Below are 12,818 nucleotides of genomic sequence, written 5' to 3'. Positions count from 1 at the left end.
TGTAATATGTTTGAGACCAGGTTGGCTACCATCTTGCCAGAGGTAGACTGTTGTGTCAGAGAGAGACAGTCTCCTCAGGTTTAATGAACTGACATTAAACAAACCCAGGCAGACCACACCACACTGTCCTGATATCGAATGATTAGTAGTCGGCTCGTCTGTAGGTGACAGACAGGGTTCCATCCCAAATGGCCACCTATTCCCTTCATAGTGCACAACTTTTGACCAGGGCTTGTAGGACTGACCAGACTCTCATAGCTTTGTGTCTATGCGGTGGTGCCTTAGAAGGCTGTTCAGATTGCATCTGGGACTGCAAAGAGCGCAGGACGCAGGCTGGATGCCTTGTTTGCCCTGACCGACTGTCTAGGGCTGGCAGTAGGCAGGTTTTAGGCCATAATTTCCCCCACAGTCCTCCAAATTCAAGCAAGAGGGATTAGCGGAGGCTTTGGATCACTCCGAACGGGAATGAGAATCACAAATCACACCAGAACCGGTACAACGGCCAATAATATCACTCAGAGCTCACTACATGTCGCTAGGTCATGTCAACCCGGCTCAGACATGCAGATTGTGTAAATCAGTAGCCTTGTTCCAAATGGCATCCTATTCCCTATCAAGTGCACTACATAGGTAATAGGATGCCATTTGGGAGGCAACCTGAGCGTTGTGTTTATTTTCTGGGTGTTTGATCATCGCATTGCTGGCTGTGTGATGATGCCGATGGCCTCACCATTACATTCATCACCGCGTGAGTGAGTGCTGTTGCCTCTCAGTCACAATAACAGGAAAGAGAACAGCTCCATGCAGGAAAGGGAGCTTGACTTGTTGATCCAATAAAAACAGCGTGGTGTGCTTCCCAAATGGCACCTACAGTGAGGGGGGAAAGTATTTGATCCCCTGCTGATTTTGTACTTTTGCCCACTGACAAAGAAATGATCAGTCTATACTTTTAATGGTAGGTTTATTTGAACAGTGAGAGAAAAATGTTATAAATAGATTTGCATTTTAATGTGCGAAATAAGTATTTGACCCCCTCCCAATCAGAAAGATTTCTGGCTCCCAGGTGTCTTTTATACAGGTAACGAGCTGAGATTAGGAGCACACTCTTAAAGGGAGTGGTCCTAATCTCAGTTTGTTACCTGTATAAAAGACACCTGTCCACAGAAGCAATCAATCAATCAGATTCCAAACTCTCCACCATGGGCAAGACCAAAGAGCTCTCCAAGGATGTCAGGGACAAGATTGTAGACCTACACAAGGCTGGAATGGGCTACAAGACCATCGCCAAGCAGCTTGGTGAGAAGGTGACAACAGTTGGTGCGATTATTCGCAAATGGAAGAAAGACAAAATAACTGTCAATCTCCCTAGGTCTGGGGCTCCATGTAAGATGTCACCTCGTGGAGTTGCAATGATCATGAGAATGGTGAGGAATCAGCCCAGAACTACACGGGAGGATCTTGTCAATGATCTCAAGGCAGCTGGGACCATAGTCACCAAGAAAACAATAGGTAACACACTATGCCGTGAAGGACTGAAATCCTGCATCGCCCGCAAGGTCCCCCTGCCCATGAAAGCACATATACATGCCCGTCTGAAGTTTGCCAATGAACATCTGAATGATTCAGAGGACAACTGGGTGAAAGTGTTGTGGTCAGATGAGACTAAAATGGAGCTCTTTGGCATCAACTCAACTCACCGTGTTTGGAGGAGGAGGAATGCTGCCTATGACCCCAAGAACACCATCCCCACCGTCAAACATGGAGGTGGAAACATTATGCTTTGGGGGTATTTTTCTGCTAAGGGGACAGGACAACTTCACCGCATCAAAGGGACGATGGACGGGGCCATCTTATCTTGGGTGAGAACCTCCTTCCCTCAGCCAGGGCATTGAAAATGGGTCGTGGATGGGTATTCCAGCATTACAATGACCCAAAACAGACAGCCAAGGCAACAAAGGAGTGGCTCAAGGAGAAGCACATTAAGGTCCTGGAGTGGCCTAGCCAGTCTCCAGACCTTAATCACATAGAAAGTCTGTGGAGGGAGCTGAAGGCTCGAGTTGCCAAACGTAAGCCTCGAAACCTTAATGACTTGGAGAAGATCTGCAAAGAGGAGTGGGAAAAAATCCCTCCTGAGATGTGTGCAAACCTGGTGGCCAACTACAAGAACCGTCTGACCTCTGTGATTGCCAACAAGGGTTTTGCCACCAAGTACTAATTCATGTTTTGCAGAGGGGTCAAATACTTATTTCCCTCATTAAAATGCAAAGCAATTTATAACATTTTTGTCATTCCCTTTTCTGGATTTTTTTGCTGTTATTCTGTCTCTCACTGTTCAAATAAACCTACCATTAAAATTATAGACTGATGATTTCTTTGTCAGTGGGCAAACATACAAAATCAGCAGGGATTCAAATACTTTTTTCCCTCACTGTATAGGGCTCTGGTCAAAAGTAGTGCACTGTAAAGGGAATAGTGTACGATTTGGGATGTCCCCCCCCATTGTTGGTGACAGACAAGCTGCATATGTTGCTGGTAAAATGCCAGGGGAATATATACGTGGCAGGCCATGGCGTACGGAAAGTATATGAGATTTATAGGGGGACATATAAAAGAGTTCCCGCGTGGTCTATGACAGCCATAAAAGCCATCTGTGAGAGGAGGATCGTGATCTGGATTCCATCTGAGCTGTCGTAATAGTAGTAGAATCCCTCCTCTGCACCTGCAGCATGGGGCCCGAGTGGGACAGAGGAGAGGGATACTGCTGGGAGACGGGGGTTAACCGGGTGCAGTGCCAGCGGTGTTTGTAATATCCTGTGTGTGCTGTATAGCCACTAGATAAAGAGGAGGAGTGACTTCCTGGTAATTTGAACTGAGCTGCCATGTGAAGCCCAGAGTTCAAATCCTGCTGCAATGCGGAGGGGTGGAGAGGAGTCTCTCTACCGAGTTCAAAGGGAGAGAGAACATACACTATACTGATCAGGCAGGCAGCTTATCTATTAAATCATTACAATTCCACTATTAATGGTGAAGTTGATGTTTTATTTCACCTTTATTTGACGAGGCAAGTCAGTTAAGAACAAATTCTTATCTACAATGGCGACCTACCCCGGCCAAACCCAGGCCAACTGTGTGCCGCCCTATGGGACTACCAATCACAGCCGGTTGTGATACTCTAGCACTGAGGTGCAGTGCCCTAGACCGCTGCGCCACTCGGGAGCCCAAAGTAAGCAAGCCTCTCTCTTCTCTGTTGCTGGATGAATGACTTGAGAGACAAAGATAGTTCCAGAGACACAGCACTTCAATGGCTTTCCCTATCTAAAGGCTGAGGCTGGAAGCACCATTAATAACTCTCAAAACCATTGCTCAACATACCAGTCTCAACATTCCACCCACGTGGCATTGACAATCGGAGGAGCCAGACACTATGTCCCAAATGGCACCCTATTCCCTGTATAGTGCACTTAAGTAGTGCATTATCGGAAATAGGGTGCCATTTGGGATGAAGCCATGATGTAGCTGAGAGGTCTACTGTGGGTCAAAGAAAGGCTCATTTGGCATTACATGATGAGGTCTCTGATGAGGATAATTGGACATTGGTCAATGCATCATGTTCTTCATGCAGGCATACTTTAGAATAATCTCCTTTCCTTGTTTTCGTTGTGAGAAGAGCATCTTTAATATTTTATCGATCTTAATTGCCCTAACAAAGGTTTAATATTTCAACCCCCCTGAATGTTTTTTTTCTCAAGAGAAATACTGTTCAAAGCTAATGTACCTGTCGGCCTTGTTTCTCTGGCTACCCCTCCGAACATCGCAGTTGCCATGGTTACATTACAAAATGAGCTGTTGTTGTAATATGACATGGAAAACATTTTATTTGGCTTTAACACGGGTTAGTTATTCTGATGGCAAACATGAACATGCAGAAGTCTATTTTTAGCAATACGACCCAACTTTGTTTCCGCAAACAGCGAACAAACTGTTGGATCCCGCCTCGCTTCTCACTTCCAAACTTTCCCCTGGACAGAATTCCATCAGGCGATCTTTAAACAGCTAACTGATCACTCTTCACAAGGAGGAGAGTCATTCAGAATCTGTGTCCCAAATAAAAATCTGTTCCCTATAGGGGAGAGTGGGTTAAATTGAGCCAAAGGGGTAAATTGAGCCACCCTTGTTTCTATGAAACCATACACAAAATAAACAATTTGACCAAAAAAATATACAATTTCATTGAGTCTGTGAAGGAAGAAACCACGTGGATAAAAGTGGTAAGCAAGTTAGGTAAAAAAAAACACAAAAAAAACATATTTTTCACCACGTCACGTTCATTTATTGTGTTAAGAGGTTTCATGATGCTTGTATCTAAACCAAAGTAGATCATTTTACTATACATCAGTATATGCTTCAATATGAGGCCCTAAACCTAACATGAAAGTGCATCCTTGTAGCTGTGTGGGCTAATTTAGTCAAAAATGTTTGTCGTGGGGTAAGTTGAACCAATAACCATGGGGTAAAATAAGCCAATGGTTGAGCCAATGGCAAGTGGAGCAAATTGATGTGTTTTCTTCACAGGCGTAATACAAGGCATTATCACTGGGATATGAGGTAACAACAGGGCCTGACCTATGTTAAAAGCACTACAAAAAAAAATGCTTAAAATACAACAAAAACAAAAAGCGATTTCAATTGTGTTTGTGAAATAAAGATAGACATGGTCTAAAAAGGTAGTGGTAATATTTCATTCAGTACAGAAACTTACCGTCCCGCGGCTCAACTTACGCCATACCCCGGGAGACCACTGTTTTTCTACAATTTATGTTTTCAAAACTGTAATGTTAACATGAATTCTGATTATTTCTAGGGATACACAGCATCCTGAAATATATGATAAAAATCTTTGTTAGAAAGAATACTCTATTTCCCTTGACGGAGTGTTACTGACTCAACTTACCCCACTCTCCCCTGTAGTACACTCGTTTTGACCAGAACCCTATGGTACATGGACAAACATAGTACACTAAACAGGGACTATGGAGCCATTGAGAAATGCCAGACAACATCGCTTCACTTGACGTGTGACGCTGACAGGAATTTGAACTCCGGTCACAATTCAAAAACGTGTCAACATGTCAAAACGACCAGGCAGCAAACTGCATATTCTGCCCACTTCCCCACTCTGTCTATTGTGTTCAGGGAGGCTGCGTATCAATGGTATCCTTAGCCTGAGCGAGTGCTTGGTGGTCCCTCTCTCCCTCTCGTCTTTTCACTCTGCTCGGGGAAGCAGAAAACACACGGGTTCCATCCCAAATGGCACGCTATTCCCTATATAGTGCACTCCTTTTGACCGGAGCCCTACTCGGTCTGCTGAACACACCGTGAAACCCTTGTCATCCTTCCCTCCACTCAGTGTAGAGAGTGAATGTACTGCTTTCTACTGAATCATCTGCACCCCAGCAGGGCCACCTCACCAACTAGGGAGGGGCTTGGGGGACCGAGGGCCACACACACACACAAAGTGCCCTCTCAGTTGTTTAGACTAGCGACTTGAGTCAGAAATGGACCAGCCATACGGCAGTTCGGGCAAATGCCAGATGGGCTGGTCCATCTTTAGCATCTTTTTATGGCTGCAGGGGCAGTATTGAGTAGCTTGGATGAAAAGGTGCCCATTGTAAACGGCCAGCTCCTCAGTCTCAGCTGCTAATATATGCATATTATTATTAGTATTGGATAGAAAACACTCTAAAGTTTCAAAACTGTCAAAATATTGTCTGTGAGTATAACATAACTGATATTGCAGGCGAAACCCTGAGGAAAATCAAAACAGGAAGTGGCTTCTATTTTGAAAACTCCATATTCCATAGCCTCCCTTTGCTGGATTTAAATGGATATGAATCAGATTCCTTTTCCTATCACTTCCTCAAGGTGTCAACAGTCTTCAGACATAGTTTCAGGCTTTTATTTACGTTTGACATGTTTCTGTGGACATTATGGAAACTATTTGGAATTTTCGTCTGCGTTGTCGTGACCGCTCTTTCCTGTGGATTTCTGAACATAACATAACGCGTGAAAACATCCGAAGATCATCAAAGGTAAACTATTAATTTGATTGCTTTTCTGATTTTTGTGACCAAGCTACCTGATGCTAAGTGTACTTATAGTTTTGTCGTGCGATCGATAAACTTACACAAACGCTTGGATTGCTTTCGCTGAAAATCGTAATTTCAAAATCTGACACGACAGGTGGATTAACAAAAGGATAAGCTGTGTTTTCCTATATTGCACTTGTGATTTCATGAATATAAATATTTGTAGTAATATTTATTGAATGTAGCGCTATGCTATTCAGCGGTTCTTGATGACACTTATCCCGATATCGGGATTGCAGCCATAACAAGTTATTTAGCTAATAATGGGGATCTAGGAGAAAAAAATGGTCCGGTGTGGGGGCCTCCCTCGGGGGGGAAAAATGGGCCGGTGTGGGGGCCTCCCTCAGGGAGAAAAAATGGGCCGGTGTGGGGGCCTCCCTCGGGGGGAAAAAATGGGCCGGTGTGGGGGCCTCCCTCGGGGGGAAAAAATGGGCCGGTGTGTTCGAAATGTTGATTTCTGGTCCAAGTCCGTCCCTGACTGACACAGTAGATTCTAAACTAGGATATTGTGAACAGGTTAATGAAGGTGAGTAAACAACATCCCACCTGATCACAGATAAGTTCCCACTTCTTCTCGTTGTCGTACTGCCGCAATAGTCGCGCTTTGTCTGGAGGAAGGTTCATAGAGTTCTGAAAGAGAAACAGAGAAACATCGCAATTATAAAATGTACGAAACGTCCACCCAAAATGGCAGATGCCACAGTCAGACCTGCGTCCCAAGTGGCACCCTATTCCCTGTATAGTGCACTACTTTTGACCAGAGCCCTATGGTTAAGGGGTGACGGGGCGAGGACAGAGTGTCTCCCCCTACTAAGGAGTCTGACTCTGGGACTCTGGGGCTCTCTCTCTCTCTCTCTCATATAACAAGCAGCATGAAGCCCCACTTAATCCCCCAGGCCTCCCCAAGGCACAGCACGATGAGTGTTTGGTGCTGTGCGCGTGTGTGCGTGTGTGCGTGTGTAATCATTCTGTGGGATTGCATTTTATGCACACAAACATGCAACCGGCGGGATCACGAAGCAGAAAGTATATTGCGCGTGTGTGCGTGTGTAATCATTCTGTGGGATTGCATTTTATGCACACAAACATGAAACCGGCGGGATCACATACTGACAGAGTAAGATAGGGGTGGGGGGCAGTGCGGGAGGGGTTGGATTAGTCTACGCAGTGCTATGTCCTCATTGACAAAATTCAAACTGCTTTCTGGCGTTGAAATGAGTCCTCTGCAATCGGCTGTGGTTGTCTCACATGCAGTATGTCATCTTAGATTTAGCTAACGTTACTGTAGCTAAACCACTCAATAAAACAAACTGTAAACATCCAACCGAATTGTTTAGCCACCAAGACAACTTTCTGCTTCGTTTTGTTTGGTAATTGGGATCTCAAACAGAAAGCTACTTTGTTAGGAGGATTTGAAAGTGACTTGCAGCTGACAGTAATGTGTTGTATTAGAGGCTTACTATTCAACACCCATGTGTTGGTTACATGTGTAGAGTGTGTGTGTGTCTGTGTGTGTGTTGGTTAAACTGCTACATGTGTAAAAACAAGACCTCCATCATCCATTGCACAACCCCTTTCTTTTTCCGTTCGCTCGCCCTACTTTCAAATAACATCTGCTTCATGTAACACCCCCCCCCCCCCCCCCCCCCCCCCCAAAAAAAAAGACTGCAGTTGTCTCGTTTTGGCCCCGGACCCGACTATACCCTACCCACAAGTGCATTCGAAAAGACTGAAACAATTAGCTGGTGCTTAAATCGCACCACCCACCCAAATTCACGGGGCAGCGCACGTACACTCACTGACGTACACAAAACACACGTGACCATAACATATCTAAATACTCAGAAACAACACATTTTATATGAATGAGTTAGGCTACGACCTATTATTCTTTAGATATGAAAACTACACTTTCAACAAACAACCTAGATTTGGTAGAACATGTTTCGTTTCGTTTGAGTGATCGTCAGTCTGTGTTGTGAAACACAACCCAATAATGAATGGGCAATTCCACAGTAACAGAACGATTGCTAAGGCCTTTCACCTTCGAATATGTGGCAAACAATAACCAATGATTGCAATGTTAAACAAACCGTACAACACTGTTGCATAGAGTCGCACGGTTTGTTTACTTTGCAATCATTGGTTTATGTTTTATTTGACATACATTTAAACGTTTTGAGTGTCTGCATTATTCTGTTACCGTGGAATAGCCCACTATGACTGTTGGACATGTCTCGGTTATAAACACAGGCTACCAGTGGTGCAGGGCGAATGATTTCCACTGCTTAAGGAAGACAAAAATTGGCCATTTTACAGTGTACAGTTTTGGGTTATTTTTTCTCCGTTTTAATTGGCAGGATCATCTATCAATGTGTGTTCAGCACTGGGACCGGGCCCTATGTTTTTCCACCGCAGAATTTTCCAAAGTCGCATGGCGAAGAGAGCGACTGGAAGACGGATGGAGAATATCCTGGGACTGTGTCGTTTTCCATGACCGAGTGAAACCAGGATACGGTCGGGAGACGGAGAGTAACCCCGTGTCTCAGTCTAAGCCATATGTGTGTGGAAGGGCCTGAGCGACACAGCAGGCATCAGGGTTGGGAAGGAAGGTGATGACATGCCAAGTGTTGCCTGGTAAAACAAAAAAAAACACCTGCAATTCTCTTATTCAACAAAAGAAGATATAAGACGGATGGGCCAGTGTTCAACATCCTGCCCAAAATGCATATAACCGGATCAAAATGACCATGCATAACACGAGATCAATCTACCATACAGGCTTAACTTTACTGTACGGAACCAGTAACCGGGGAAAATATCGTCTGGTCCAAAAAATGGTGTACTTTATAGGGAATATTGTGCTATTACATAATTCCAATGAGTGTCAATCGTGTTGGCTTCATGTGCAAAAACACTACACTGAATAATACTGTAGTATTTACTGTAGTGTTTTTGGGGATATGAGCGAGATATATACTGCAGTATTCACTGTAGTGTTTCTGCAGACATTACTGTAGTATACTGTAGTATTTACTATAGTGTTTCTGCAGACATTACTGTAGTATACTGTAGTATTTACTATAGTGTTTCTGCAGACATTACTGTAGTATACTGTAGTATTTACTATAGTGTTTCTGCAGACATTACTGTAGTATACTGTAGTATTTACTATAGTGTTTCTGCAGACATTACTGTAGTATACTGTAGTATTTACTACAGTGTTTCTGCAGACATAACTGTAGTATACTGTAGTATTTACTATAGTGTTTCTGCAGACATTACTGTAGTATACTGTAGTATTTACTATAGTGTTTCTGCAGACATTACTGTAGTATACTGTAGTATTTACTATAGTGTTTCTGCAGACATTACTGTAGTATACTGTAGTATTTACTATAGTGTTTCTGCAGACATTACTGTAGTATACTGTAATATTTACTACAGTGTTTCTGCAGACATTACTGTAGTATACTGTAGTATTTACTATAGTGTTTCTGCAGACATTACTGTAGTATACTGTAGTATTTACTATAGTGTTTCTGCAGACATTACTGTAGTATACTGTAGTATTCACTATAGTGTTTCTGCAGACATTACTGTAGTATACTGTAGTATTTACTATAGTGTTTCTGCAGACATTACTGTAGTATACTGTAGTGTTTACTATAGTGTTTCTGCAGACATTACTGTAGTATACTGTAGTATTTACTATAGTGTTTCTGCAGACATTACTGTAGTATACTGTAGTGTTTCTGCAGACATTACTGTAGTATACTGTAGTATTTACTATAGTGTTTCTGCAGACATTACTGTAGTATACTGTAGTGTTTCTGCAGACATTACTGTAGTATACTGTAGTATTTACTATAGTGTTTCTGCAGACATTACTGTAGTATACTGTAGTGTTTCTGCAGACATTACTGTAGTATACTGTAGTATTTACTATAGTGTTTCTGCAGACATTACTGTAGTATACTGTAGTGTTTCTGCAGACATTACTGTAGTATACTGTAGTGTTTACTATAGCGTTTTTGTTTTATTATCTTTTGTTTCATTATCTCTTTTTTTTATTAGCCTGTGTTACCTTGTTTGGGCGCTCTCCTTTAGGAAATCTGCTGGGCAAATACTAAAAGAGCAAATTGTCCATAACCTGTAAATAGGTAGGACTGGGGTCTGAACAGCTCGGTTCAGGGCTTCTGCTCTTTTCTATAACCTGTAGGGAACGCAATATACGGTCTATACTTGGCATGTAGGTTTCTCTCTCATGGGTGGTTGTAATTGGGATATTGGGGGAGGGGAATAGCGTATCAATACAGTGCGTAGTACCGTATTCGACAGTACAGTACAAAACTATATAGTCAGTACTACACATGATCGAGGGAGACTACAGAGTTCTACACTACAGTAGTATTTGATTCTTGTGGTTGATGGCTGCTGGGGGGGAAAGGCCTTGTGAGTCTACAACGCAAGCACTCGTGATCTTAATAGCACTCGTCTGCCTACTAAGCTTGCCATGCCTTCACTGTCTCCCACCACTGTACGAACAGAACATTACATTAGTATTCAGTAGGAGCACTAAGACGAGCAGCCTGCTGACTGGAGGGAATTGGAGGCAACTGAGCTCCATCGACTGTCTGGCCGGGAACCAGACTGCTAACATTGCTAGCTAGGAGCTACCCCCCTTTCTTTCCCTAAGATATATTAAAAGGGAACACTAGACCTGAGCAGCCCGTCACAATAAAGTGACATAAACCCGCAAGCAGTGGCCAGCATATTAAATACACAGAGCCACTGAAACGCAACCCCTATACATCAATCAGATGGCATGTTCGAATTAGGGAGGCGAAACAATTAATGAAAGTTAATTCCTCCTTCCTGCTGCCTTGTTATGTTTGGAGCCCGGCAGTAGCCCTTGGCCCCGAGACAGATGGATTTGTGGCAGTGTCACTGACGTAGGTGCAGTTATATGAGCAGTAGTGCAGACTGCTGGCTGGCTGACTCAGTGCTGCACGCTCGGCCCTGTGGGTTAGCTTCCTGTCCTTGGTGATGCTCCAACTCAAGCAGAGGCCACTTCTAGCACCTTTATACCCCCCCCCCCTTCCCCCTAATGAGCTGTGACATGCTCTTATAGCGCCCGGTTCGGCTTTCCCTCATCGGAGGCTACGGGAGAAAGTGTGCGTGTATGGATGGGGTGTCGTTGACTGGTGAGAGGCAAGGAACAGCCTCACAACTCCGCTTGACCCCCTCTCTCACCTACAAAATGGATGACCATCCTCAGTTCAGTAACATGCTCAATTTGTGGGCCAACTGAAGTGGCTTGTGGAGAACATACTCCATTGCATGCCTAAATAGCCTAGGTATTGAGATAGAAACAACACTAATGGTTGTTTTATGAGCAGTGGGATACACATAGGCAGTAGTGTTATGTACGCCTAGACATTTGCTGACAAAATATTGGCCAATAAACTTTTAAAATACGCCCAACGGGGATGTCATTGCACTACTCTTTAAATTGGCTCCCGGTGTTTTGAAGTAGCCTCCCGTTGTCAACACAATCCCAGTGTACAAAAAAAGCTGCGTTACACAAGTTAAAAAATAGTCTTGAACAAACTGAAAGGCAGAGATAGCTAATTCGGCAGAACGAAACATGCGTGTCATTTCTTGGCCTTCCCGGTTTGATTACCTGAGGTATTTTCTGTACATGGGGCTGGTCTTCCTCTTCAGCTTCTAAAAGGGTCTAACGTTTACGCTAACATCTAGGCAATACATGGTCCGTTCAGTAGTAGCAAGCCACATTTGGTGTAAATGTGTCTTCTCTGAGGAAGAAAGGTCAATCCAAGGTCACATTCGGCCTCGTGAAAACACAAGGGTCTGTGAAGACTTACTTCATACTACTGAATTGCAAAATCCCCCACTGAGAATAGGAGCCCATTGGTGAAGGACATTCTCCTTTTGAACTCCTGGCTAAGAACTAGAAGTGTGACGGATATCCGGAAACCCTGGCCCGCGTGGCACATAAAACACACCATGTGGACAACCTTCGTGAAATACACACATTGGACACGGTGGACGGGAAATCCAGTCCCCTCCGTGCACCGCGAATGAGGACCTCCATTGACTAACGACTCCATCACCTTTAAATAAACAGCCCAGATGTTGATTTAAACTCAGTGTGCCATACAGACCACAGACACAGGGGACCGAGCAGGAGCTCTGCGCCAGCCTCCCATTACATGAGTCATACAGGCCAGGCAGACAGACAGACGGCACTTGGCTCAACCCTTCCACCTCCCTCCACCACCTCCCTGGAGGTCCAAGGAAAATGGCCTCCGACAGCTACAAAAAAAACAAAACAAAAAAAAACACGATTTATTTCTTTTTTTTTGCTTCGTCTGCTGTCGTCACAGACCAGCAGAGAACCTTCACCGAACATGGGCTATGCCTTCACTTTGAGATAGGCTACGTCAATTAGGCTAATTCATTTCTCGGCTTGGAAGAGTGAGTCAAGCTTTTCAAAGGTGAAAAAAAATCTGAAACAGGGCGTTGGATAAAAGCAGTATGCCAACTTCTTACATAGCCATGTGATTAGTCTATAAAAGAGCCAACTTGGGAACTTTGATTGCCAACCTTACTGAACGCACTGGTAAATCATAGGAAAATGGCTGAGGC

General features: G+C 43.9%; 1 protein-coding gene across 13 annotated transcripts in view; it reads right to left on the bottom strand.

Annotated features, from left to right (window-relative positions):
- The window catches only part of LOC139396991 (formin-like protein 2), a 90,641-nt gene that overhangs the window by 49,444 nt on the left and 28,379 nt on the right, over window positions 1–12,818 (bottom strand). For all 13 annotated transcript variants that reach the window (XM_071143946.1, XM_071143942.1, XM_071143944.1 and 10 more), the window contains exon 2: window positions 6,693–6,776. In XM_071143946.1, coding sequence (XP_071000047.1) covers window positions 6,693–6,776 — 84 coding nt within the window. The remainder of the gene's footprint in view (window positions 1–6,692; window positions 6,777–12,818) is intronic.

This window comes from Oncorhynchus clarkii, chromosome 3 (genome assembly GCF_045791955.1).
Source record: "Oncorhynchus clarkii lewisi isolate Uvic-CL-2024 chromosome 3, UVic_Ocla_1.0, whole genome shotgun sequence".
Classification (NCBI taxonomy): Eukaryota; Metazoa; Chordata; class Actinopteri; order Salmoniformes; family Salmonidae; genus Oncorhynchus; species Oncorhynchus clarkii.
This window is presented reverse-complemented; position numbering and strand designations above follow the sequence as displayed.